This window comes from Dama dama, chromosome 9 (assembly GCF_033118175.1).
Source record: "Dama dama isolate Ldn47 chromosome 9, ASM3311817v1, whole genome shotgun sequence".
NCBI lineage: Eukaryota > Metazoa > Chordata > Mammalia > Artiodactyla > Cervidae > Dama > Dama dama.
In genome coordinates, this window is record NC_083689.1 from 24,660,206 (window position 1) to 24,683,944 (window position 23,739).

General features: G+C 57.3%; 1 protein-coding gene across 1 annotated transcript; it reads left to right on the forward strand.

Moving 5' to 3' along the window:
• Nucleotides 1–21,517: 21,517 nt before the first annotated feature.
• On the forward strand, nucleotides 21,518–23,368 carry LINGO3 (leucine rich repeat and Ig domain containing 3). The gene has a single exon (XM_061149319.1). It carries the CDS (start codon nucleotides 21,518–21,520, stop codon nucleotides 23,294–23,296), a length of 1,779 nt encoding a protein of 592 aa, XP_061005302.1. The 3' UTR covers nucleotides 23,297–23,368.
• The last annotated feature ends 371 nt before the right edge of the window (nucleotides 23,369–23,739 follow it).

Genomic DNA, 23,739 nt, shown 5'->3' on the forward strand with positions numbered 1-23,739 from the left:
TCTCAGCAGCAGATCCTGTCCTTTCAGTGCCTCTATGCTCTGGCCCAAGGGGTCCTGCAAAGCCGGGTCTATTTTTGTTATGTCCCAGCACAGCCATGATCCCACAAAAAAACAACTAGATGGACCCTTGCTGTCCACCTGGCCCACGACCCCAGAAGTGATCTAAACCTCTTCCCCGCTCATCTCAGAGGACATGCCCACCCCTGCCCCTCAGCCAGCAACCCCAGGCCATCATCATGAAGGTCCCAAGTCCTTGTCCTCAGGAGCAGGGCTTTCTCCTGGTCTCGTTCCATAAACCCCATGTCCTTGTTAGGACCCTGCCCCACGGGGCCATCCCTGCTGACAGCAGGCCCATGTCTCATTTGTCACTCGGGAGCACTGATGAGGGTGAACAGGGGAGGCCGGGAGTAAGCATGAGTTGTCCTGGCAGAAAGTGTAAACTGGGGTCCCTCCACCAACACCAACACCTGGGGACACACTGGAAGCGGCCACAGAAGGAGACCCGGCTGGATGACTCCCTTGCTACCTGTCCTTCATCGTCGCCACCAAATAAAGGGAGAGCAGCTGGCTTATCTCAGAGATCTGAGCTCTGCCATGGCCCGGCAGCATTAGCCCCTGCTGCCGGGAATTAGCTGTGGGGCCGCTAGCCAACCCCACATGCTCCTCCTCCCTCTGCCCCACTTCCCTGCCATCTGGCGGCCCTGCCTCCTCCAGTCCCCTGGCCAGCGGGGGGGCCCTGGGCAAGCTGGGGTCACAGCCCCAGAGAAGGCTGTGACCTAGAATCTGCGCGCACCCAGCCTGCCAACATCCAATCCCTGCACTCTGGTCTTGGGGAGCAATCGACAGCTGGTGCCTGGGACTTGGGCAGGGGGCTCACGCAGTGGAGAGATTGAGAACCCAGGCACCGGAAACGCTGCTCTGCACCTGCGCAGCCTGCACTGTCTGAGACCAACATACAAAGGCGGAGACCCAGAACTCAGGGTCAGAGAGCCCAGGGGCCTGGACCCCAGGGTGGGGTGGGCGTGGGGTAGGGGAGCAGCGAGGCCTGGAGGCTAATCAGACCTCCTTAGAGCCCCGAGGTAGCCAGGGACCAGGACAGAAACTCAAGAACGCCTGATTTTTCCAGCCCCCAGACAAGAAGGCTTGTCTCTGCCCCCAGGCAGCAGCCCCTCCAGGCTTCAGACCACTCTCCACCCACCTGTCCCCTCCGAGCTGATGAACAGACAAGTTCTCTGTAGCCACAAAGCCCAAGGCTCCAGTCTCCTTCCCCAACTTGCTGTGTGACTGACAGCAAGTGTCCCAACCTCTCTGAGGTCCCGTTCCTTCCCTCTTAAGCTCAGGAAAAGCCATCGAATATCCACTCTGCAGCCGGGCACTGGGACCCTGCCCAGTTGGTTAAGAGCACAGGTGTTTGCCCTCGAGTCTAAGGATGGGAACAATGCTGTGGGGGCCAAGAGAGGGAGACCCTGACCTCCTGGGAGCTCAGGCAGAATGCCTCAGAAAGGCAGATGAAATGAGCCTGTTCACTGAACCACATCCACCCTGGAGAGTCACTTTGACCTTGTTTGTAATAACCTAGCTGCCCATCATTGGGGGATCTGCTGTAGAGACTCAGGTTCCTCCAGCCACACACAAAGTGACTTATTACAGAGAGGCGGAGCTGTCTGTGCAGAGTTGGATTAAATATAGCCACAAATTCCCTGAGTTAACCCAGGTGACACCATCAGAAGAATTTCACTGCCAACCTACAGAATCACAAGGAATAATACATTGTTTTACACCGCTATGTTGGGGGATGTTTGTTACACAGTGGACAGGTCACTGAGACTTGCTGACATACAAGTGTAGCATGCGGGTGGTGTAACATCATTTAGTCAAGATGATCCTTTTTAAGAAAATCTTATGTTTCTATGCTTTTAAATATATATAGAGAGAAGGATCTAGAAAGATCCTGCTGACCCGGGATTGAAGATGATGATCAGAGATGGATGTTAGACTGTTCTTAATGTTTTAATATTTCACAAGGAGAAATTTAATATTTAATATTTTACACTGAGTGTTATATTGAAATTTTAATATTTTACAAGGAATTTGAGAAAGAGATGGCCAGAAGCAGATAGGGAGATGCAGAGAGAGACTGAGGGAGACAAGGAAAGGCAGATACGGAGGCGGAGACCGGAGCAGGAACAGGGAGAAATGAGGACACAGCAACCTGGCTGGTGACACTGGTATTGCCCTCCCCTCCCCCGCCACCCCGGTATAAATCCCCAGTGGCCAGCCAGCCCAGCTGCCAGCCCATCATGCTCTCAAGAGGCAGCCCGCTGACCCCGGCCCAGATCCCGCCCTTCCAGCTCCCCGCCCACGGTCAGCGCCCTCGGAGCACCAGCCGGGGGCTGCAGCCATCAGATGGGGGACCTGCCCTGCTCCACGTGCCCACGGTCACCACAGCCCACGGGTTCCAGGTGCTGGCCCAGAGGCCCCAGGTGCTGTCTGCCGAGGCCCCGCTCTGGCGGACATCACCAGAGACCCCTGCAGACCCCAGCTGGATCCTGGACCAACCCGAGATCCCCGGGACCCCGCCCCATGGCAGATTCCAGAATCTCTCGAAGGTGGACAGGATCTTGACCCTGCTGACGGTCAGCCCTGCCCCTCCCTCACTGCCTTGTCCCCTGAATGGCTTTAGTGACAGGATGGGCTGATGTATACCTGGTTCAGTCACCTCTGGTTCACTCAGCTCCCCACCAATCCCAAACCCTTTCATTATCCCCATTCACAGACAAGGAAGCTAAGGTCCAGAGAGGTCGACCAACGTGTCCTGGGTCACAGAGCCAGGGTCCTAGCCCAGGGGGTGGGCTGCCTGCAGCACCATCTGCCCCCCACACCCATCCTGTGCTCTGAAGCCCATCATGTGGGTGCAGAAAGTAAGACCCAAAGCTGGATGTGTATGGGGGGGGGGGCACACGTTGGGAGGGGAAGGCACTGGATGCATAAAGGGGGGCACACGTTGGCAGGGGAAGGCACTGGATGCATAAAGGGGGGGCACATGTTGGGAGGGGAAGGCGCTGCCTGCCTACCCGGTCCCAGGAATGGGAAGAAACAGACTCCCTTGCTCTCCCAATCCAGGTCTGCCACCCCCAGCCCCTGGAGCCCTCACTCCACCCCGGAGCACCAGTGACAACCGCAGAGCCCTGCAGCCCCCCAGGACGATCCAGGTGCAGCTGGCCACCCCCAGGTTCCTGGCCAGTGACGCAGGAGAGGACTCCAATTCCACGTGGACATGAATGTAAAAATAAGAAGCTTTGGTCAACTTTGCAAATGGGGGGTGGAGGGGAGAAGGGGTCTTCAATCCTTGGGGCTGTTGGTTTGAGCTCAGGCTGGCCCAGGTGAGACTGACAATGCCCCTGCCCCGGGGATCTGGCCCTCCTGCTCCCCACGTCCCCCTGCAGCTCCAATCCCACCTGGAGCCTCCACTATCCGCAGAAATAGGTCCCCCTGCCACCCCCTCATCAGAATGGGATGGGCTCTGATGCTCAATAAATGTCCTCTGCTGATGAACACATGTCTTCTCACACTTCCTGCTTATGTTCAGAGCCCAGGTCAGCCCCCTGACTCCCCACCCCAACCAGCACCCACCCACCCTGTGCCCAGCCATGCTGACCCTAGCCAGCAGGGGTCAGGGCTTACCTAGGAATGAAGAGCCCAGTCAGAAAACAACATTCCTGGTTTGTAGATGAGGCTGTGGGGAGGGAGGGGGGGAGAGGGGCAGGGAAATAAGGGTTGAGGGGAGGCTGACCAGGAGCCTGAAACCAGGGCAGATATGCCTTTGGACTCCAGCTTGTCGCTGAGAAATTCTGAGTTCCCTTTCCTGGCCCCATCGCCCCCAAAGTACACATCCACACCTACTGCATGTCTTAGAGGAATCCCAAATTAACGTGCCCCAAGCTGACGCTCCCCCTTCCTCTGGCTGCCTCCACAGCTATCCTCACCCCAAGATTCATCCCCACAACTCCTTGAATTGTCCAGGTCCAAAAAACCCTGGGGTCACCCTTGACAAGTACTGACAACTCTACTTCAGAATTGATCCCAAAGCTTTTAAGGAACAAATTACACTAATCCAGCTTCAGAAACCTGGGGAGGAAGGAACACTCCCTACCTGCTACATGAGGGCAGCATAAGCAAAATCTGTCAAAACACATTGCAGAAAAAGAAAACTACACACCAATATCCCTCATGAATACAGATGCGATACGTATGAAATCTAGAAAGATGATACTAATGGAGCTATTTGCAGGGCAGCAATGGAGACCCAGGGGCTTTCCAGATGGTGCGAGTGCTAAGAAACCTGCCCGCCAATGCAGGAGACGCAGGTTCAATCCCTGGGCCAGGAGGATCTCCTGGAGGAGGTCATGGGAGCCCACTCCAGTATTCTTACCTGGAGAATCTCGTGGACAGAGGAGCCTAATGGGCTACAACCCATGGGGTCCCAGAGAGTCAGACATGGCTGAAATGACTTCACATAAAAGGGAGGCGCAGACATAGAGAAAAGACCTGTGGACACAGCAGGGTGGGAGGAAGGAGAGCAGGGGACGAAGGGAGAGAGCAGCACGGAAATACATACACTACCATATGCAAAACAGATAGCCAGTGGGAATTTGCTCTATGACTCTGGGAACCCAAACCAGGGCTCTGTAACAACCTAAAGGGGTGGGAAGGGACGGGATGTGGGAGTAAGGTTCAAGAGGGAGGCAACATATGTGCACCTATGACTGATTCATGTCGAGGTATGGCAGAAATCAATGCAATATTGTAAAGCAATTATCCTTCAATTAAAAATAAATAATTAAAAAAATACGGGTGCAAGAATCTTTCACAAAACATCAGTAGATTGGATCCCAAGGATTGTACGTCATGACCACAGAGTATGGCCAACGCCAGGAATGCAAGGTTGGTTTAACGCTGGAAAATCTGTGAATGGGATTCACCTCATTGACACAAGAAAGGAGAAAAACCCTATGACTGTTTTTTTTCATACGTGCAAAAGAAGCATCTGACAAAATTCAACACTCAGTTCAAGTTGAAATCTTGTCAAATAGAAAGAGGGAATTTCCTCAAGTTGATAAAGGTCATCTGTGAAAAACTGACAGCTGACATCACCATAAACGGTGAAAACTGATAGCTTTCCCCCTAAGACCAGGAGCAAGGAAAGGATGTCCAGTGTCATCTTGGACATTGTACTTGAGAGCCTGAACAGTATGAAAGGACAGGAAAATGAAATTAATGATAAATGTCAGAAAGGAAGAACTAAGGAAATTCCCTGGTGGTCCAGGGGCTAAGACTCCATGCTCCCAGTGCAGGGGACCTGGGTTCTATCCCTGGTCAAGGAACTAGATCCCACATGCTGCAACTAAGAGTTTGCATGCTGCAACGAAATATCCTGCATGCTGCAATGAAGATTGGAGATCCCACATGCCACAACTAAGACCCAGCACAGCCAAATAAATATTTTTTTTTAAAGAAGAAAGGAGGAACTAAGATGAGCCCTATTTGCAAAATCTGAAACTGCTTACTAATGCAAGATTTACTTGCTGAAAATCCTTGCAAGTGATTCAGGCCCCAGGACCCTGCAACTAGATCATGATGGTGCCTGCTGTGGGTTCCCTTGGCTATAGTCAGATAGGTCAATTCAACCAAAAAAGAGCTGGGTTCTGGTAAGCTCCATGGGGCACATGCAAAGAGGCCCTGAGGGGACTGTTTATCATAACCATATCAGGGACCTACGCTTACTTGGGACTTGGGGGCTGCCATTGAGGGCCCACCTTAGACAGGAGTTAGTGTCAGTTTGAGGCCCCTGCATGGCCACACAGAAAAGCTGCAGGAGTCCCAGTGCCATGTCTGGGAAGCCCTCCAGCCTATGCCTTCACTGGGCTTTCTTCTGTCGGGCCGTTCTCACCCTCTGCAACCCTCAGAGCTTGTCCTGCTAGCTTGGGGGCCTTTTGTTCAGTGAGAGCTGTGTTTGGGGGCCAGCACAGCCCAAGGAAATGTTGACTCAGTAAATAACACCACTGTTTATCGTGGATCCGGCAGACCTGTAAACAGCACAGGCCCGTGTCAACCTCCTAGAGGGACGGGTTGTTATGATTCCCACATTACAGATGAGGCTACTGGGGCTCAGAGAGGTTAGGTCATCCGTCAAGGTCACCCAGCAGGGACCTACCTGGGGTAGCCCATGGGGTCTGGAGTCCAAGGCCTCAATCCCTCTGCACTCTTGTCTCCCAGAAACCCAGGATTCCCCTCCTATTACCATGGGAAAGCCACTTGTCCGAGGCCACAGCTGAGGTTCCCAGGCCATGTGACCGCTGCGTCCCCTGGCCCCGACCGCCAGTCCTACACATCTCGCCAGAGAAAGGAGAGAAGAGAAGGCCTTTAATTTTAGAAATCATTACTGCTGCCTAAGGGCCCCTGCTGGCTTTCCCAGGTACGAGGACACAGGACGGGGAGAGTCAGGGCCCTGCTGTACCCACAGCTGCAGTGGCGGGGGGGGGGGGGGGGGCGGACACGGGGTGCCAGGGACGCCCCTGGGGCTGGCAGCCACCTCCAGGCCCCCTGCCCAACCTACAGCTCCCCCATCTGGAGCCGGCCTCTCCTTCCAGGGGTCTGTCTCCATGGCAACATCCCCATCGCAGGTGTTCGTAACCTTAGCAAACAGGTACTGCCGCCCCACCACCTGGGAGGCTGGAACCCCTAGCTACACCCTCTTCCCACACTCACCTCAGCCCTCACGGCAGCATCCCACTGGGGATGCTGGGCCCAGAGAGGCCATTCAGTGACTTAGCCCACCTCCATGTCCCTGCTAAATGCAATAAAACAGCAATGCCAATGTGCACATTCTAGCTGGTTACTGAGGGCCTACTACATGCTCCTGGGCTCCCTTTCAGTATACGGAGCAGGTTGACACTGACCAAGAATGGAGAGATGATAAGACAGTGGTTTCAGGCAGCAACAGACACTTCCTCACTCAGACTCCCCAGAACCCCCACTTCCAGGGGCAAAACCTACAGCCCTCAGCATCACTGGACCATTTGTTCATTCAGCCAGCATTTACTGGACACCTACTCTGTGTCTACTGGAGCCGTTACACAGCAGGGAAGAAGGAAGAGCCCACGATCAACAGGATAAATCAGTAAATTACATGGTGTCTTAAGTGGGGAGAGTGCCAAGGAGGCAGGGAGGGGACAGAGGAGGCAAGGGGTGGAGACATGAGTCAGGAGGGGTGAGCTGGGCTGGTGGCTGGGAGAAAGGTGCTGCAGAGGAGGGAAGAGACATGCAAAGGCCCTGAGGCGGGCAGTGTCCGAGGTCTCATCCTGCCCTTCAGCCAGGCTTCTGGAGCAATGAATGAGAGCTGGGCAGGGCCACTGAGAGCCCTGCTTTCCCCCTCTGTCATTGAGTGGAGTCCTTGCAATCCTTGAAGATGGGTATACAGTTTGAGTCCCCATTTTACAGATGTGAGAACTGAGGCTGGAGGGGAGTCTCCCACAGTTCCACAGCCAGGAAGTAGGTTCCAATTCTGGCCGCCACATCAGTTACCCCTGCCCCCTGTAGGACTCATCTCAAGAGCCCATTCCTTGGAAGAGCATCACTGACTCCCACCCTAGATTGGGTACCGGCTCTCTGCTGAGTTTCCCATCAAACCCTTTTGTGACTGTCTCACTGGTCTGCTCCCCCAGGGCCATGGCGAGCCCCCTGCTGCATCTCCTCCCTCTGGCGCTTGACCTGGTACACAGTAGGTGCTCAATAAGCACTTTCCTCTAAGAGCCCTGGTCGGCAGTTACCAGAACCTCATTTCACAGGAGACAGAAGCTCAGAGAGGGAAAGTGACTACCCCGAGGTCACACAGCCTCTACAGCAGTGATTCCTCTGTGTGGGCGCTGGGCTGCCCGTGGGGATGGAGAACCACCAGTGAGGGGACCCCATGTCCTCCCCTTGGACCTCTGCAGGCCAGGAAGGGATCCGTCCTCTTGTCCCTTGGGCACCTGGCCTGCAGCCTCCCGGGATGCAGTTTCTGGGCCTCGGGCCAATGCGACAGTCTGGGAATGGAGCCTGCTTGAGTCACAGGTGGCTGAGTTGACGCCAAGCCACCATGGGAGCAGCTAGGAGGGCACAGAGGGTGGGAAGGGCTGGGGTGGGATCGTGCAAGGTTACACACCTAGCCTCCTGGAGCAGCCAGGCCCACCTTGAGCCCCTCGCTTGGGAAAGATGGCATCTTTGAGCCTCAACTTGTTGATTTGTGAAATGGGGATAATTAGCCTCCACCTGTAACGGGTGGGGCTGCAGCAAGCACCAGAGGGCTCATGTTAAGAACAGAGCCCAGGGACTTCCCTGGTGGTCCAGTGGCTAAGACTCCACACTCCTGACGCCGGAGGCCCTGGTTCGATCCCTGGTCAGGGAACTAGATCCCACGTGCTGCAACTAAGACCCAGCGCAGCCAAATAAACACAAAATAAACATTAAAAAAGAGCCCAGCATATAGTGAGCATTCGGTAATCTTGCTACTAATCATGTCTTAACATGATGGTTGGGGGGGTTGGGAGGTGCCCCCCTCCTCTGCCCCTGTGCCCCCCACACTGGAGTACCATCTACCTCCCACCCCAGGCTCCACAGCATGAGCTCCCTAAACGGGGCCGATGGCCGGCAGGCCCAGTACTAGGGGATCAGGAAACTACATACATCACAGTATGTAAAAGTAAGAGTCATTCTTTCCACTAACATCCATTGAGCAGGCTGCTGCATAAACACGAGTAATTACACACTGGCCAAGAAGGATGAAGGGAAAGGCAGAAGGAACAGTAAGGGGAAAGGCCCTGACCCGGGCAGGGCCCTCTTGGCGTGTTCCAAGAGGAGCAAGGGGACCTTCCGGCGAAGGAGTGAGGCACGCGTTAGGCGGCGAAAGGAAGGCACGGGCACAGAAGATCCAGAAACATACACCGGGTTTAGACATGAATCCAGGTTCAATAGAGAGACATAGTCAATTCCAGAGGCCAGTGGTTAAGCAGCCTCTGCGACCTGCGTGGGGAATGGGTCTGGAGGGCTGGCAGGAGCGGAAGAGGCTGGGGCAGGGGTCCAGGTGTCAGGTGCTGGAGACCCGGAGTTCGGGCAGAAAGGAGGGGCAGAGGCCAGACAAGCGCAGATGGGGAGCCTGGCGTTTCCCGCACCGCAGCCTCTGCAGGTCCACAAAGGCCCCGGTCACAGGGGTCCTCGCTCTCGCCACCGCGGGCGGGTGTGCGCGGGGCAGCACACGCTCCCAGGGCCTGGACGCCCTGCCCCCGCCCGCGGCCCTGGCGCGCGTCCCGGCACCTGCGCGCACGTGTCCTCGCTTCCTGCAGCCCCGCACACCTGCGGTTGGGGCGCCGCGCACCCCAGACGGCGGGCCGCGCGCACGGCGGAGCGCAGTCCCGCGCGCCGAGGAGGGCGGCGGCGGGCACGCGCCGGCGGGGGCGCGCACGGCGGACCCGGGAGGCGGCGGTGGCGGCGGCTCCTGTCGGCTCCGGGCGGCCCCCGCGCCGCAGCCCGTGCCGTGTCCACGGCGGAGCCGCCCAGGTGAGTGTCCGCGCCGGGTCCGGTGACCCCGCACCACCTGCGCGCCGTAGCCCCCACCAGCGCCCCCGATCCTCGCCTGGGGGGCCACTCTCCCTGAGCGCCCCTCCCGGGTGCATTGCTCCTCGTCAGGCCCCCAGCACTCCCCCTGGAAACTTTGGGGGGCCACTCGCCATGCTGAGGTCCCCCTGTCCCTCCCCGGGGCGCCGAGGAGCAAGGAGCCGGGTGGTCATCTATCTGGAGGCAGTGGGGACGCCTGGAGGCATGCGCTCCCCTCCAAAGGGGATTAGGATGGGGCACTGGCTGAGTCTGGCAATCAGGGACGGTCGGGTCCGGAGCCTTTTTGCCCTCCCTTCCGGGGAGGTCTGGTCCAGCCTGGGGGGCTGCGCCCGGAAGGTGCAGGAGGCGTTGACACCAGGACCTGCTGCATCGCTGGGTTGGAGACAGCCCAGCCAGGTGGGAGGATTGGGGAGCGCAGGGCCAGGCCCCCTGCCCCGCGGGCCTGTCTCCAGTCAGCAGCAAGGCTGGGGTGGGGGCTTCTCTCCGTCCCCTGAAGCTTGGCATAGGTGCCCTCCAGGGCCTGGCCGGTGAGGCCACTAAGCCCCATTCAACAAGTTGGGGAGGGCAGCACCTTGTGCCATGATCCCAGTGCAGGAAAAGACCTGGTCCTTATTTTCCAGACCATGTGCCCCAGGCTCTAACAGTACAGGCACCCCAGCCCCCCAGTTCTGAGGAATCAGGACTTCTGGGGTTCGTGCCCAGGAGCCTGCATTATTAACAAGCAGTCCCCGGTGAATCCACGTTTGTACAGAGATGGTTGAGAACTTCTTGCTTCGGGCGGAGGCGTGGGGAGGGGGTGTCTGCGGCAGCATGGCAGCAGACAGAGGGACCATCTGGGGTTTGATGGTGGGGGAGAACTTTCAGGGAGAGTAGGGCTCTAAAACCTGGAGCAACACAGGAGGGCTCCCTGGAGGAGGTGTGGAGGCTGGGAAGGCTGTGGTGTGTGAGTACCCAGAGGCAGAGGACATGGGGTCTCTGTGGGTGAGGTTGGTGGAAACCAGGTGTGGGCAGGCAGGGACAGGTCAGGAGCCGTCGGGCTGTGAGTGTCCTGCCTTGCCCCATTCCCCCTCTGAGCCAGAGTGGCAGCCATCTGAGACAGGATCTGAGTTGGAAGACCCCGTCGGCTTCCCCCACAGGTGCGGCTCCTCCTCCTACCGGGATGGCATGGAGTGGTGGGAAGGGCCTGCCCACCACGGGATGAGGGCTCGGAAGGGCTAAGGCCAGACTTCCTCAGCCTGCCTCTCTGTTCCCCATCCTCGCTGGTGAGTTCTGACAAAGGACAGCCCTTCTGTGAGCTCCAGTTCTGAGATGGACATCAGTGCAGGGTGTAAGAAATGCAGGTGCATTGCGCCCCCAGCATGGGGCTGCCATGAGCTAGATGTCGTGTGATGGCAGGGCAGCCACGGTCATCCCCACTGTTAACACAGCAGTTCGGCCTCAGCGTGCTCATCTGTAGAATGGGGGTGGCTGGGAGCCACCCCCACAGGACACCTGGGATCTGAAGGTACCTTGCTGAGTGGGAATATAAAGTAGATCTCAGGCGTCAGCTTGATTTCTCTTCCCACAAGGCTGTCATTCTCGGGTGCCCCTGAGTCATCACCTACTCACCAGGTAGAGAGCCTCTCAGAGAACTCTCCAAGCAAAGCTCGTTCCAGGTGGGCCCGGGGCGAGCTGCCCACCACCATGTGTCAATCCTGGGCCTCTGAAGAGGACCTTCCCTTAGGGTTCTGTGATTCAGTGAAAGGGAGCTGGCATTGGACCAGGGTTCAAATGTTGACTCTCAAGCTGAGTGCTTGAGGGACCACTCTGACCCTCAGTCTCATGTTCTCCAAGTGGGCTTCACTGATCCCACCTTTGGGGCTGGGCTGGGCTAGTGGCTGAGTGGCTGTGGTAGATGGTAGACATTCAAAATATGGTTCTAGAGGCCTCACCTGCCAAAGGCGGTCAAGGAAAGTGGGTCGGGAGGCCCCCCAGTCCCCTGAAGGGTTAAAAGGGACTAGTGGCTGACAGAGACTAATTAGGGCTTAATGAATTGTCGTGGATGAAAGTCCCGGAAGGGCCAGATCTAGGACGAAGGATACACCAGTCCTGAAGGGGTCGGCAGTGTGTCCCCAAAAACGGGCCTCAGAGGGCTGGGTGCTGCTTGGGGCCGGGCCCCACCTCCCAAGTCCATCTGGAAGCCTGAACAGGGAGCACTTTGAGGGCCCACCAAACAACACTGCCCTGGGTCCCTCTGGCCCCAGTTGTGTTGGGGGAGGGGGAGGGGCCAGAGGGGCCCGCTGCCAGCAGCATCTATTCACCCCCCTCCCTGTCCTCCTATGGGTTTAGCTGCTTCCTTCAGGGGGCTTGGCTCAGTATCACCCAAAGCAGTGTTCAGCATCTCCCAGCCTGGGAGGGGACGGGACTTGTCCCATGTGTCTGTGGGGGCAAAGCTCTCTCCATGGGGTGGGGCGGGGAGGAGCTGGGCTGCCTCTGATCCTGAGGGGCCCTGGCAATCCCAGCTACCACCCCACCGCCTGGGTTAAGAACTTCATGGTAAATTTGGGTTAAGGCCTGCTAGGGGCTCTGGAGAGGAGGGTCTCTCTCTGTTGCCCAGGAGGGACAGATTTTGGGCTCCTCCCCCAGATAGCTTCCTGCACTGCCGCTGGTACTGATGGCAGATACTGCGGGGAGCAGGGCCCCTTCTCCCTTCCAGCCCCCAGAGTGGGCGCACAGCTCCGCAGAGGCCTCCGCCCACCTCCTCTTCAAATCTGCAAAGACCCTGCGCAGGGCTCCCAGGGGTGCTGCCACAGATTGCCACAAACCTAGTGCTCAAACCACACACATTGATTCTCTCACAATCCTGCAGATCAGGAGTCCAGCTCAGGCCTCACACGGCTAAACCCAGGCGTGGGCAGGGCTGGTCCCTCCGGAGGCTCCTGGGAAGCACCAGTTCCTGCCTTTTCTAGTTTCTAGAGGCGCCTCATCCCTGGCTCACAGTCAGCAGCCCAGTACCTCCCATCTCTCTCTGCCTCTGACCCTCCCACCTCCCTCTTATAAGGACACCGTGATGACACTGGGCCCCCGGGGAATCCAGGATCGTTCCCACCTCAGGGTGAACTGATCAGCATCCTTAGTTTCATCCCTCTTTGCCATATAAAGTAACATTTGCAGGTTCCAGGGGTCAGGCTGTGGGCATCTTTGGAGGGGTCTTTCTTTGGCCGACCACAGGCCTCACCTCCCTGTTATTCTCTGTTGCACCGTCCACACATGGCCTCTAGTACTCTTTCTTCTCTTTATCACCTGTGGATGACTGGCAGGGATTCCATCTGTATTTTTCAAAGCTGTTTCCCTTAAGAACTAGAACAGTGCATGGTACACAGAAGGTGCCCACTAAATGCGTGTTGAGCAAAAGGCCTAGGACTCAGGGCACCTGACCCCAGCTGGCACCCAGTGGAGACTTTTCCAAGGCCCCAGGTTATAAAGTACCTTCTGTCTATAAGTTCTCACCTGCTACTCAGTCAGCGCCCAGAGGGCGGTCGCTGGTCACCTGAGTCCCTTTTGCAGAGGAGGAAGCTGAGGTTCAGCGCTTTACAAGTCTCTTCCAAGGTAGTCAGGGGCAGGTTCCCGTGGGGACCCTGGAGATCTCGTCCTGTTGCTGGAATCTCTCTGCTTCCCTCATTGGCCCACAGAGCACCCAGCTCTGTGCATGCTGGTGGTGGGGGGTAGGGAAGCGACTGACGTGGTCCCTGCCCTCAGGACAGCGCTGTCCAGGAGGGTGACTGTCCGGGTTCGTGTGATGTAGGGTGACAGGCCCAGAACACACAAACCCAGATGCATCTTCAGATGCCAACTCAGCTCCATCATGTTCCTTCTCAAACCTCCCCCACAGCTCCCTATCACTCACAGAATCAAGTCCCTACACCTCACTGTGGGTTCAGCACCCTGCGTGGTTCCACCCTTGCCAACCCCAACTCCCAGCCCCAAACTCAGACATGCCCTGAGCCTCTAGTCACACCCGCCTCTGTCCTCCCAGCACCAGCCGTTCCCCCCCAACTCAGGGCCTTCACCCTGATGGGCCCCTCCACCCAGAACACCATCTCCCAGCCTTCCTCCTGGCTCACTCCTGCCCACCCACCTCTACTCAAGACTCAACTCAGACGCACCTTTCCAGCCATGCTGGACAAAGCATCAGACCAGAGCAGACTCCTGCTTCTCCCAAATGATATACTTCACGGATGTGTTTGCATCTCTTGCCTGCCCCACAGGATGCTCAGTGAGAAAAGCGGACACAGAAGGACACACAGGGTGTGATTCCACTGATGGGAAACGTCTGGAACAGGCAGATCCACAGACACAGAGAGTGTGTTCCTGGTTGCCAGGGGCTGGGAGGGGGTGACAGCTGATGGGGACAGGGCTTCTTTTGGGGGATGGAATGTTCTGGAATTAGGTAGTGGTGATGACTACCCATACTTGTGAACACATCAAAAAACCACTGAACATTTGAAATAGGAAAAAAATGCTGAGGAAAGCTGGGGTGCTGCTGTGCCCCCAGCACCCATGCTTGGCCTGCTGGGGTTTAGAGGGACAGATAGAGGTTTGGACTGTGGCTGGTAGAGCCCTGCCCCCATGGGACCTGCCCCTTGCTGGGGAAGGAGATGGGTAGGTTCTCAGCCACCGACCCCCAGGCTCTGGATCCCAAGTCTGGAAAATGAGGGTGGGGAGCCCTGGCTCTGCATGGGGGTCTGGGTATTCAGGGGGTCTGGTCTACACCATGCTCAGCATGAGCAGTGTTCAATCATGTGGCGAGGAGTTTTTCTGGCATTGGCAGCCACACGGGGGCAAGGGGCCCAGGAAGGGCCAGGCTGGACCGAGGGCCTCCTCCATCCCTGGACACAGGTCATGTGCTCACTGACCCCGAAGCTTCCATGATATGGGAGGAGGGAGCCATGCTCTTAGGCAGCCCCAGAAGTCTCGGTTCTGGTCAGCTGGCACAGGGCAGCTCCTGGGTCTGCAGAGCTGGCAGAAGTCAGGGTTCCATGGAGGTGGGGCTCCCCTCGCCCTGACCCCGAGAGAGCCATGGGAGAAGAGGGTATGGAGCCCTGGGTTCGAATCTTAAATGTACTTCTCTCCTCCTGGGTGAGTCACTTCCCCTCTCAAGGCCTCTGCTTCCTCAATGATAACACAAATGGATAATCAGCCTGTTTCTTCCTGGGGCATCAACTGGATGCCTGCTCTGTGTCCAGCACCTTCTACAACATGGATCTTACCTGGGTGATCCTGCCCCAGGGGACATGGGTAATGTCTGAAGACATCTGTGGTTGTCACAACTGGGGGGGGCTCCTGGTGTCAAGGGGGTGGGGGCCAAGGAGGTTGCTCCACACCCTGCAGCACCCAAGACAGCCCCCGCACAGAGAATGACCTGGCCCCAAAGGTCAGCAGGGTCAAGAGACCCTCACACAACTCCAGTCCATTCTGCAGGCAGGAACACTGAGGCCTGAGAAGGCAGGGTGTCTGCTGAACACTGGGGAGTGAGCTGGGGCCTGTGCTGGCAGGCGGGGGCCTGGCGGTGGCAGAGCTGCAGAACAAGGTGGATCTGGGATATATTTGGAGGTGAAGCTGACTGCACCTGCTGACGGATTGGCCGGGGGTGTGAGCAAGGAGCTGCCAGGGGAGGCTGAAGTTGGGACTCTGCAGGGCCTCTGGGTGATGTCAGGGATGTGGCTCCAGTCCCTGGGGCTGGAGCTCAAAGAGACACAGGACCGGGAGTCATCAGTGAACAGATGGTGTCTAGTCTTGAGCAGACAGGAGGCGAGGCCCCAGGTGGGAGGCGGGTCCCTGGGGGGAAATGGAGGGTCTGGAGGGCAGGTGGGGACCTTGACAGCCCTGTGGGGGTCACCTCCCCCAAGGCCACAACCTCACAGAGGAGGGAAGGGGCAGAGGAAGTGTGGACTCAACAGCAGCCTGTCCACGCAGCCTCACTTCGCCATCTAGCACGGCCCCCACTCCACAGCCTTTGCCCACCCTGTCCTCCCTGCCTGGCCTGCCCTTCCCACCACCATCCACAGCTGGTGTTCTCACCATCTTTCAGGAAATGGACCTGATGCCCTGAAAACTTAGCAGCAGAAGCGGGACTAGAATCTAGACTCCCAGCCTAATTGGGGGGCTTCCCCGGTGGCTCAGCGGTAAAGAATCCACCTGCCAATGCAGGAGATTCGGGTTTGATCCCTGGGTCAGGAAGATCCCCTGGAGAAGGGAATGGCAACCCACTCCAGTATTCTTGCCTGGGATAATCCCATAGACAGAGGAGCCTGGCGGGCTACAGTCATGGGGTCGCAAAGAGTCAGACATGACTGAGCATGAACACCCTAATCAGGGCCTGGAAACCTGGCCTTCTAACCCCATTGCAAGGCCCAGGCCTCCAGGCGAGAAAACAGGCCCAGAGAGGGTGACTCACTTGCTCAAGGTACCCGGCCCTTGATTATCCTAGAGCAGCAGGGATGCAGGGGTGTTTGGGCATCTCGGCTCAGTTCCTTCCACCCTCAGCCCTCCCCCGAGCTCTCCCACTTCCCAGGCCCCCAACATCCAGTAACGTGAGTGAACGCGGCTACTGGAGGCAGAGTCAAGGTCCCAGAATCCCTTCCCACCATGGAGGAGCCGGAACCCTAGTGGGGGAGGCATCGGAAGCTCCAGCCCAGTTGCAAGTCCGCCCACCCCCTGCAGAGAAGATGACAGGCCCACACTGGGTTGGGAGAGGTTGGAGTTCACAAACTAGGTCACAGCTGGAGTGGCCCCTGCTGGGCACCAAAGGACCAGCTGTCCTCTCATCCTGGGAGCAATTACCACAGGAGAGCTCTGAGAACACCGAGGTTTCGCTGCCTTTGACAGGCCAGGTTCACAGAGGGCGCGTTTTTCATTGGAGGTCACACAGCACATCAGAACTGAGGTCTCCGCAGGCCTTTCCAAGAAACTGTATCACAGTGGCTGTGCCCTAAGCTGTCCTGACCTCTCGAATTGAGTACTTCCTTCCTGACATTGTTCTTGGCTGCCTCTGTGACAACTATTTTTTAAAATTCTTTCCAACTTAAAAAATTTGGGGCGGGGGGAGACTTCCCTGGTGGTCCAGTGGTTAGGACTCTGTGCTCCCAACGCAGGGGACCTGGGTTTGATCCCTGGTCAGGCAACTAAATCCCACATGCTGCAAGTAAGACCTGACACAACCAAATAAATAAAAACTTTAAAATTTTTTTTTAATATTTTTTAAGTTTGTAGATTGAAAGTCCACCTTCCTCTCTCTACGGGGCCTGCTCCCAGCCTCCTGGGCTGACCGGCCCGGTCCTGCTGCCCCCCATCTGCTAGGCCCCCTTTCTCCCTCCCTAACTCTTTGCACAACCATCCTTCCTCAGTAAGTTGATGACGGTGATGACTACAATGCCCTCGACACCCCGCTGTCATCTTCCTGATTTATTCCTCTTCATTTATGGCCGCCAGAGGTGGAAGAGCATGTATTTACCTCTTTTATTATCTGTCGGCTCCCAGAAAGCTGACCTGTTTGTCTCAAGCACTCTGTGTCCTCAGCACTTGGAAGATGCCTGGCACGGTAGACGTTTGTTGACTGACAGATGGACGGAATCGATGAATGAGAGGAAACGAGCACTGCAGGTCCAGCGAAAACAGAGCTGTGTTTTGAATCCTAGCCGGATGAACTGCCAAGACTCTCTCCTGCCTGTTTAAAAAAGAGAGAGATAGTGTTACAGGATTGAGCACCACCAACCTCTCCCTGAGACTATCCCCTGCCACCTTGACGTGCTATGTGAACCTGTGCTAAGACATGTCTAACTCTGCAACCCCATGGACTACAGCCTGCCTGGTTCCTCTGTCCATGGGGTTTCCCAGGCAAGAATACTGAAATGGGTTGCCATTTCCTTCTCCAGATCTTTTCAACCCAGGAGTCCAACCCACCTCTCCTGTATCTCCTGCACTGGCGGATTCTTTACCACTGTTGCCGCCTGGGAAGCCCTGTGTGTACCTGAGCTGGTGATTCACGTTGCTTTCTGCCTCAGTGTTCCCATTTGCAAAATGAGGGTGGCAGTGGGGCTTCCCCCTCCCAATGAGGATGTTGTGGGACTTGAATGGACCCATTCAGATCGCCCAGAGCAGTGGCTGCTGCAGTGTTTGCCATGTGGATGAAGACAATGACCTGCTTTGAACAGGGGTTTAAGCGGCATATAAGAGAGTCTGGGAGGGTACTTGAGTACTAAAAGTCACCGAGGAAGTGACATCGGGGGCCAGATCCAAATAAAGTCAGGGAGAGAGCCTTGTAGGGATGGTGGTCTGGGTATTGCCTAACATGTGCAAAGGCCCTGGGGCAGGACCACACCAGGTGTGTTGGAGGAGCAGCAAGCAGGCCTGTGCATCTGAAGCAGAGTGAGGAGAGGGAGGAGGGGAGGGCGGGGAGGGGACAGGGGTGTGAATTCTCTCCTGCAGAAAGAAAAGAGCAGGCCGCTCTGTCCCCCACCCCCACGAGGAGTCTGTTTGGGGCACTGAACAACACCAGTCATTTCCTTCTGGGGGCAGAGCTGGCGGTGCCTGGCTGCTCTGAAGCAGACCACTGAGGAGTTATCCCCTATCCCTGGATGACAGACAGTGACCCCTTGACCACAGGGAGAGGCCCAACCTAGGAGTGACTGCAGAGCCAGTTTAAGGTAGAAAGAGATGGATGAATAGGGGACCATTGTTTCTGACTGTCTTGTGCCCTCGTGGGACATGGCCCCTCTGCTTGCTGTCCAGGGCAACAACATGGAAGGGAATGACCTAGAAAGAGAGCCTGGGAAGGCAGCTTGCCTCGGGGAAGGATTGTGTTCCCTGCGATACACGGGTTGGGATTAAGGACAGTTGCAGTGGGAAAGCAGAACCAGATGCTTCTTGCTCCCTCTGTCCGCCTCCCCATTGGGTTCCCCAGCCAGGGTTAGAGAGTTAAGACCCATGACCTCCTGGAGACCAGGGGTACCTTGGTTTCCTCATGGTGTGACCACGCTCTCCATGACTGCAACTCCATTCCTGCCACTCACAGTGCTGTTCATGCAGTGTGTGAATCCCCAGGCATTTCGGGAGCACCTGCACATGTGTTTATGTGCCCACCAAATCAAGAATTGAGTTTGGTGTTTGATTTTACTTCCTGATGAATAGGCTTGTGCTGTCTGTGATTGCTGGGCAACCTCGATTCCTCCAGCCTCTCTTGGAACTACAACTCAGCCATCTTTCCTTGTGGGTGCATTCAAATCTCCCAGCACTCCACAATAACCATGCATCATGGCTTATTTGATCCCCTAATTGATGGGTGCCTGGGTTAGTTCCATTTTTCCTCCATGTAAGTAAATCTTGGCTTTCTTTCTCTACTAAATACACATGAATCTCCTTGATTCCACAGCAGGCACAGACCCTAGCTTATTTAACCAATGCCCTATTGATGAACCAGCTTCCCAGGTGGTACTAGTGGGAAAGAATCTGCCTGCCACTGCAGGAGATGTAAGATGAGGATTCAATCCCTGGATCGGGAAGATCCCCTGGAGTACAAAATGGCACCCCACTCCAATATTCTTGCCTAGAAAATTCCATGGGCAGAGGAGCCTGGATAGCTACAGTCCATGGGGTAGCAAAGAGCCGGACATGACTGAGCACCCACTGATGGACACTGAGATTAGTTCTAGGGGTTTTATTCCCCCCATATACATGCACCTCCACTGTCTTTCTTCATTGGTATATAAAAGTCTCCCTGTGTTCCACAGCAGGCACGGACCACAATTTATTTCCTGGATCCCCTGTAGATGGATATCTAAGTTAGTTCCAGTTTTTTGTTTTTCCAAACGACGCTGCAGCAAACCTCCCTGTTGATGCCCCTCTGCTCTTGTTTGTGTTTTTTTTTTACTGATACGTGGCTACTCATGAAGGTCTTGTATTAGTATCCAGTAGTTGCCATAATGAAAGACCACAAACAGGGTGGCTTAAACAACAAAGTTACTCTCTCTGTTCTAGAGGCCAGACATTCAAAGTCAAGGTGTCAGCAGGGCTGTGCTCCCTGCAGAGACTCGAGGGGTGGATCCTCCCTTGTTTCTTGCAGCTTCTGGTGCTTATTGGCAACCCTGGTGTCTCTTGGCTTATAAATGCATCACTCCAATCTCTGCCTCCGTCGTCACATGGCCATCATTCCTGCATGTCTGCATCCAAATTTCCCCCTTTCATAAGGACACCCGTCGTTGGATCAGGGCCCACCCTACTCTGGCATGACCTCATCTTAATTTGATGACACCTGCAAAATACAAACTCTCCTCCTAGTGACGTATGATTCGCCTCTAGCATTAAGCCAGCAGTAGCTCTGGGCTCTGTGTCTGTTCATTTTCACCTAAAATTCTCAAAAGGGTCCAGGCAAGCAGGAGCTGACCTCATGGGTGAGGATCTAGAGCCTGGGTCCTTGCTGGGCCAGGCCTGTGGGAACAGTGAGGAAAGAGGCAGTAGGGATGTGCTGGTGGGGGCAGTGGGGGGCAGTAAGAGGAAGCCTGGGGGCTTCAGCTGCTCAGATACTGAAAATAGCTGCCCAGCCCACAGAGCAACTGCTGCCATCTGGCTGCTCCTTCCCCACCCCCACCCACCTTGGCCCTGGGATCTGGGCTGCAGCCCAGCAGAGCATGGGGGAGATGGGGGATGGAGGGCCAGCTGGCTGCCTGGAGAGATGGAGCAACTCGGAAGGCACAGGTGCAGGGGCCCAGGCTTTTGGCATCTGTTCCTCAGGTCCTTCCCGGTCACATCATCCACCTCTGTGGCCCCTCCAGTGCATCTCCGGGTTCCTCACCCCCACTCACTCCACTTGCTCCTGCTGCCTCAGGGCCTTTGCACTAGCTGTTCCTCCAGCCTGGAACCATCTTTCCCTAACACCCACAGCCCTTTCCTTGTCCTCCTATGTATTTGCATGAGCTTCCTGTGGCCAAAACAAAGTACTACAAACTGAATGACTTAAACAACAGAAGTCTATGCACTCTGGCTTCTGGAGGCCATGAGTCTGAAATTCAGGTGTTGTAGGGCCATCTCCCTCCAAAGGTTCCAAGGGAGGGTCCTTCATGCCTCTCCCAGCTTCTGGGGACCCCAGCCATCCTCGACTTATAAAGACATATCCCTCCAGCCTCTGCCTTCACACAGTCTTATTCCCTCTGTGTGCATCTCTGTGTGCATCCAAACTGCCGTTTTTGTTACAAGGACATCAGTCATTTGATTCAGGGCCAACTGAATCCAATATAAATTCATCTCAATTCATCACATCTGCAAAGAACCTATTTTCAAGGGAGGCCCCTTAAAATGAATCAGGGGCTTCTACATGTATGTATGTGTGTATGTGTCTGTGTGTGCTCAGTCCTGTCCAACTCTTTGCAACCTCATAGACTGTAGCCTGCCAGGTTCCTCTATCCATGGGATTCTCCAGGCATGAATAGTGGAGTGGGTAGCCATTTCCTACTCCAGGGGATCTTCTTGACCCAGGGATTGAACCCACATCCTGCACTGGCAGGCAGACTGTCTACCACTAGTGCCATGTGGGAAGCCGTGTTTCTTTTAGGGAGAACACAAATGAACCCTGTACAGGGTCTCAGCAGGCATGTCACCTGTCCTGATCTGAAGTCACCCCTCTGTCCACCCTGATCATCCACCCAGGCTGCTCCCCTCACAGCCCTTGGGTAGATGCCCAGGAGTGGGATTCCGGGTCCCACAGTGGACGACTGCTTCCTGAGCGCACTGCTAGGATGGGATGGGACAGGCCTGGAGTGCGGGTACTAATGCTGCCCCCGCCCACAGGTGCCCACGAGGATGGTGGTGTGGCCCTAGGCCCAGGCTCCGCACCATGACCTGCTGGCTGTGGGTGCTAAGCCTGCAGCTCTTGCTCCTGCCCGCGGCCCTGCCCCCCGCCGGGGGCTGCCCGGCCCGCTGCGAGTGCACGGCGCAGACGCGCGCCGTAGCCTGTCCCCGGCGCCGGCTGACCGCGGTGCCCGACGGCATCCCGGCTGAGACGCGCTTGCTGGAGCTCAGCCGCAACCGCATCCGCTGCCTGAACCCGGGAGACCTGGCTGCCCTGCCACTGCTGGAGGAGCTGGACCTGAGTGAGAACGTGATCGCGCACGTGGAGCCGGGCGCCTTCGCCAACCTGCCGCGCCTGCGCGTGCTGCGCCTCCGCGGTAACCTGCTCAAGCTCATCCCGCCCGGCGTCTTCACACGCCTGGACAACCTCACGCTGCTGGACCTGAGCGAGAACAAGCTGGTCATCCTCCTGGACTACACCTTCCAGGATCTGCGCAGCCTCCGCCGGCTGGAGGTGGGGGACAACGACCTGGTGTTCATCTCGCGCAGAGCCTTCGCCGGGCTGCTGGCGCTGGAGGAGCTCACCCTGGAGCGCTGCAACCTGACGGCGCTGTCTGGCGAATCGCTGGGCCACCTGCGGGGCCTGGGCGCCCTGCGGCTGCGCCACCTGGCCATCGCCGCCCTGGAGGACCAGAACTTCCAGCGGCTCCCGGGCCTGCTGCACTTGGAGATCGACAACTGGCCGCTGCTGGAGGAGGTGGCCGCCGGCAGCCTGCGGGGACTCAACCTGACCTCGCTGTCCGTCACACACACCAACATCACCGCCGTGCCCGCCGCCGCCCTGCGCCACCAGGCTCACCTCACCTGCCTCAACCTGTCGCACAATCCCATCAGCACGGTGCCACGCGGGTCCTTCCGCGACCTGGTGCGCCTGCGTGAGCTGCACCTGGCTGGGGCCCTGTTGGCCATGGTGGAGCCGCAGGCCTTCCTGGGACTGCGGCAAATTCGCCTGCTCAACCTCTCCAACAACCTGCTGTCCACGCTGGAGGAGAGCACCTTCCACTCAGTCAACACGCTGGAGACGCTGCGCGTGGACGGGAACCCGCTGGCTTGCGACTGCCGCCTGCTGTGGGTCGTGCAACGCCGCAAGACCCTCAACTTCGACGGCCGCCCGCCGGCCTGCGCCACCCCGGCCGAGGTCCGCGGCGACGCGCTGCGCAGCCTGCCAGACTCGGCGCTCTTCGAGTACTTCGTGTGCCGCAAGCCCAAGATCCGCGAGCGGCGACTGCAGCGCGTCACAGCGGCCGCGGGCGCCGACGTGCGCTTCCAGTGCCGCGCCGAGGGCGAGCCGGCGCCCACCGTAGCCTGGGTGACCCCGCGCCACCGCACGGTGACCGCCGCCAGCGCCGGCCGGGCGCGCGTGCTGCCGGGCGGGACGCTGCACATCCGGGACGCACGGCCGGGGGACAGCGGCACCTACACGTGTGTGGCCAGCAACGCGGGCGGCAACGACACCTACTTCGCCACCCTAAGCGTGCAGCCCGAGCCGGCCGTCAACCGGACCCCGGGCGAAGGCCGCAACGACACGCAGGTGGCCGCGCGCTTCCCGCTCGACCTCACCACTATCCTGGTGTCCACCGCCATGGGCTGCATCACCTTCCTGGGTGTCGTCCTCTTCTGCTTCCTGCTGCTCTTTGTGTGGAGCCGCGGCCGCGGGCAGCACAAGAACAACTTCTCGGTGGAGTACTCTTTCCGCAAGGTGGATGGGCCCGCCGCCGCCGCCGGCCAGGGGGGAGCCCGCAAGTTCAACATGAAGATGATATGAGAGGCCCCGGGGCCCACCTCCCGCGGCCCCCGCCGCTGGGCCTGCGCCGGAAGTAGCGTCTCCGTCTCCGTCCGAGCCCACGCCGGCGGGCGGCTGGCCCATCTGAAGACCACCTATGCATCTCCCATAGGGGGCGGCCGCGAGCCGGCTCCTGGCAGAACTTCCCCCTTTTTTTGTAGGGACCCAACCACAGGACTGTTTTTTCATCAGGATGCATCTTTTGCAGAGTTTCTCAAGCGTTTTTTTCTAAGGGTTTCACCCTGTCTTCCTGCCCCTGGTGTGGTTGCTCAGCTGGGCGAGGGTGGGATGGGAGCTCAGAGATCCAGGGTCCTCAACACAAAACAACTCACACCTGGTGGAGACGGTCTACACCTGGGATCCCAGGGAAGGCAGTCCGGCCTCCGGGTCAGAGCATGAGAAAGCCCACACCGTTCACACCTGGA

Coding starts and splice junctions, on each gene's coding strand:
- LINGO3 (XM_061149319.1), top strand. CDS start 21,518: ATGACCTGCTGGCTGTGGGTGCTAAGCCTGCAGCTCTTGCTCCTGCCC.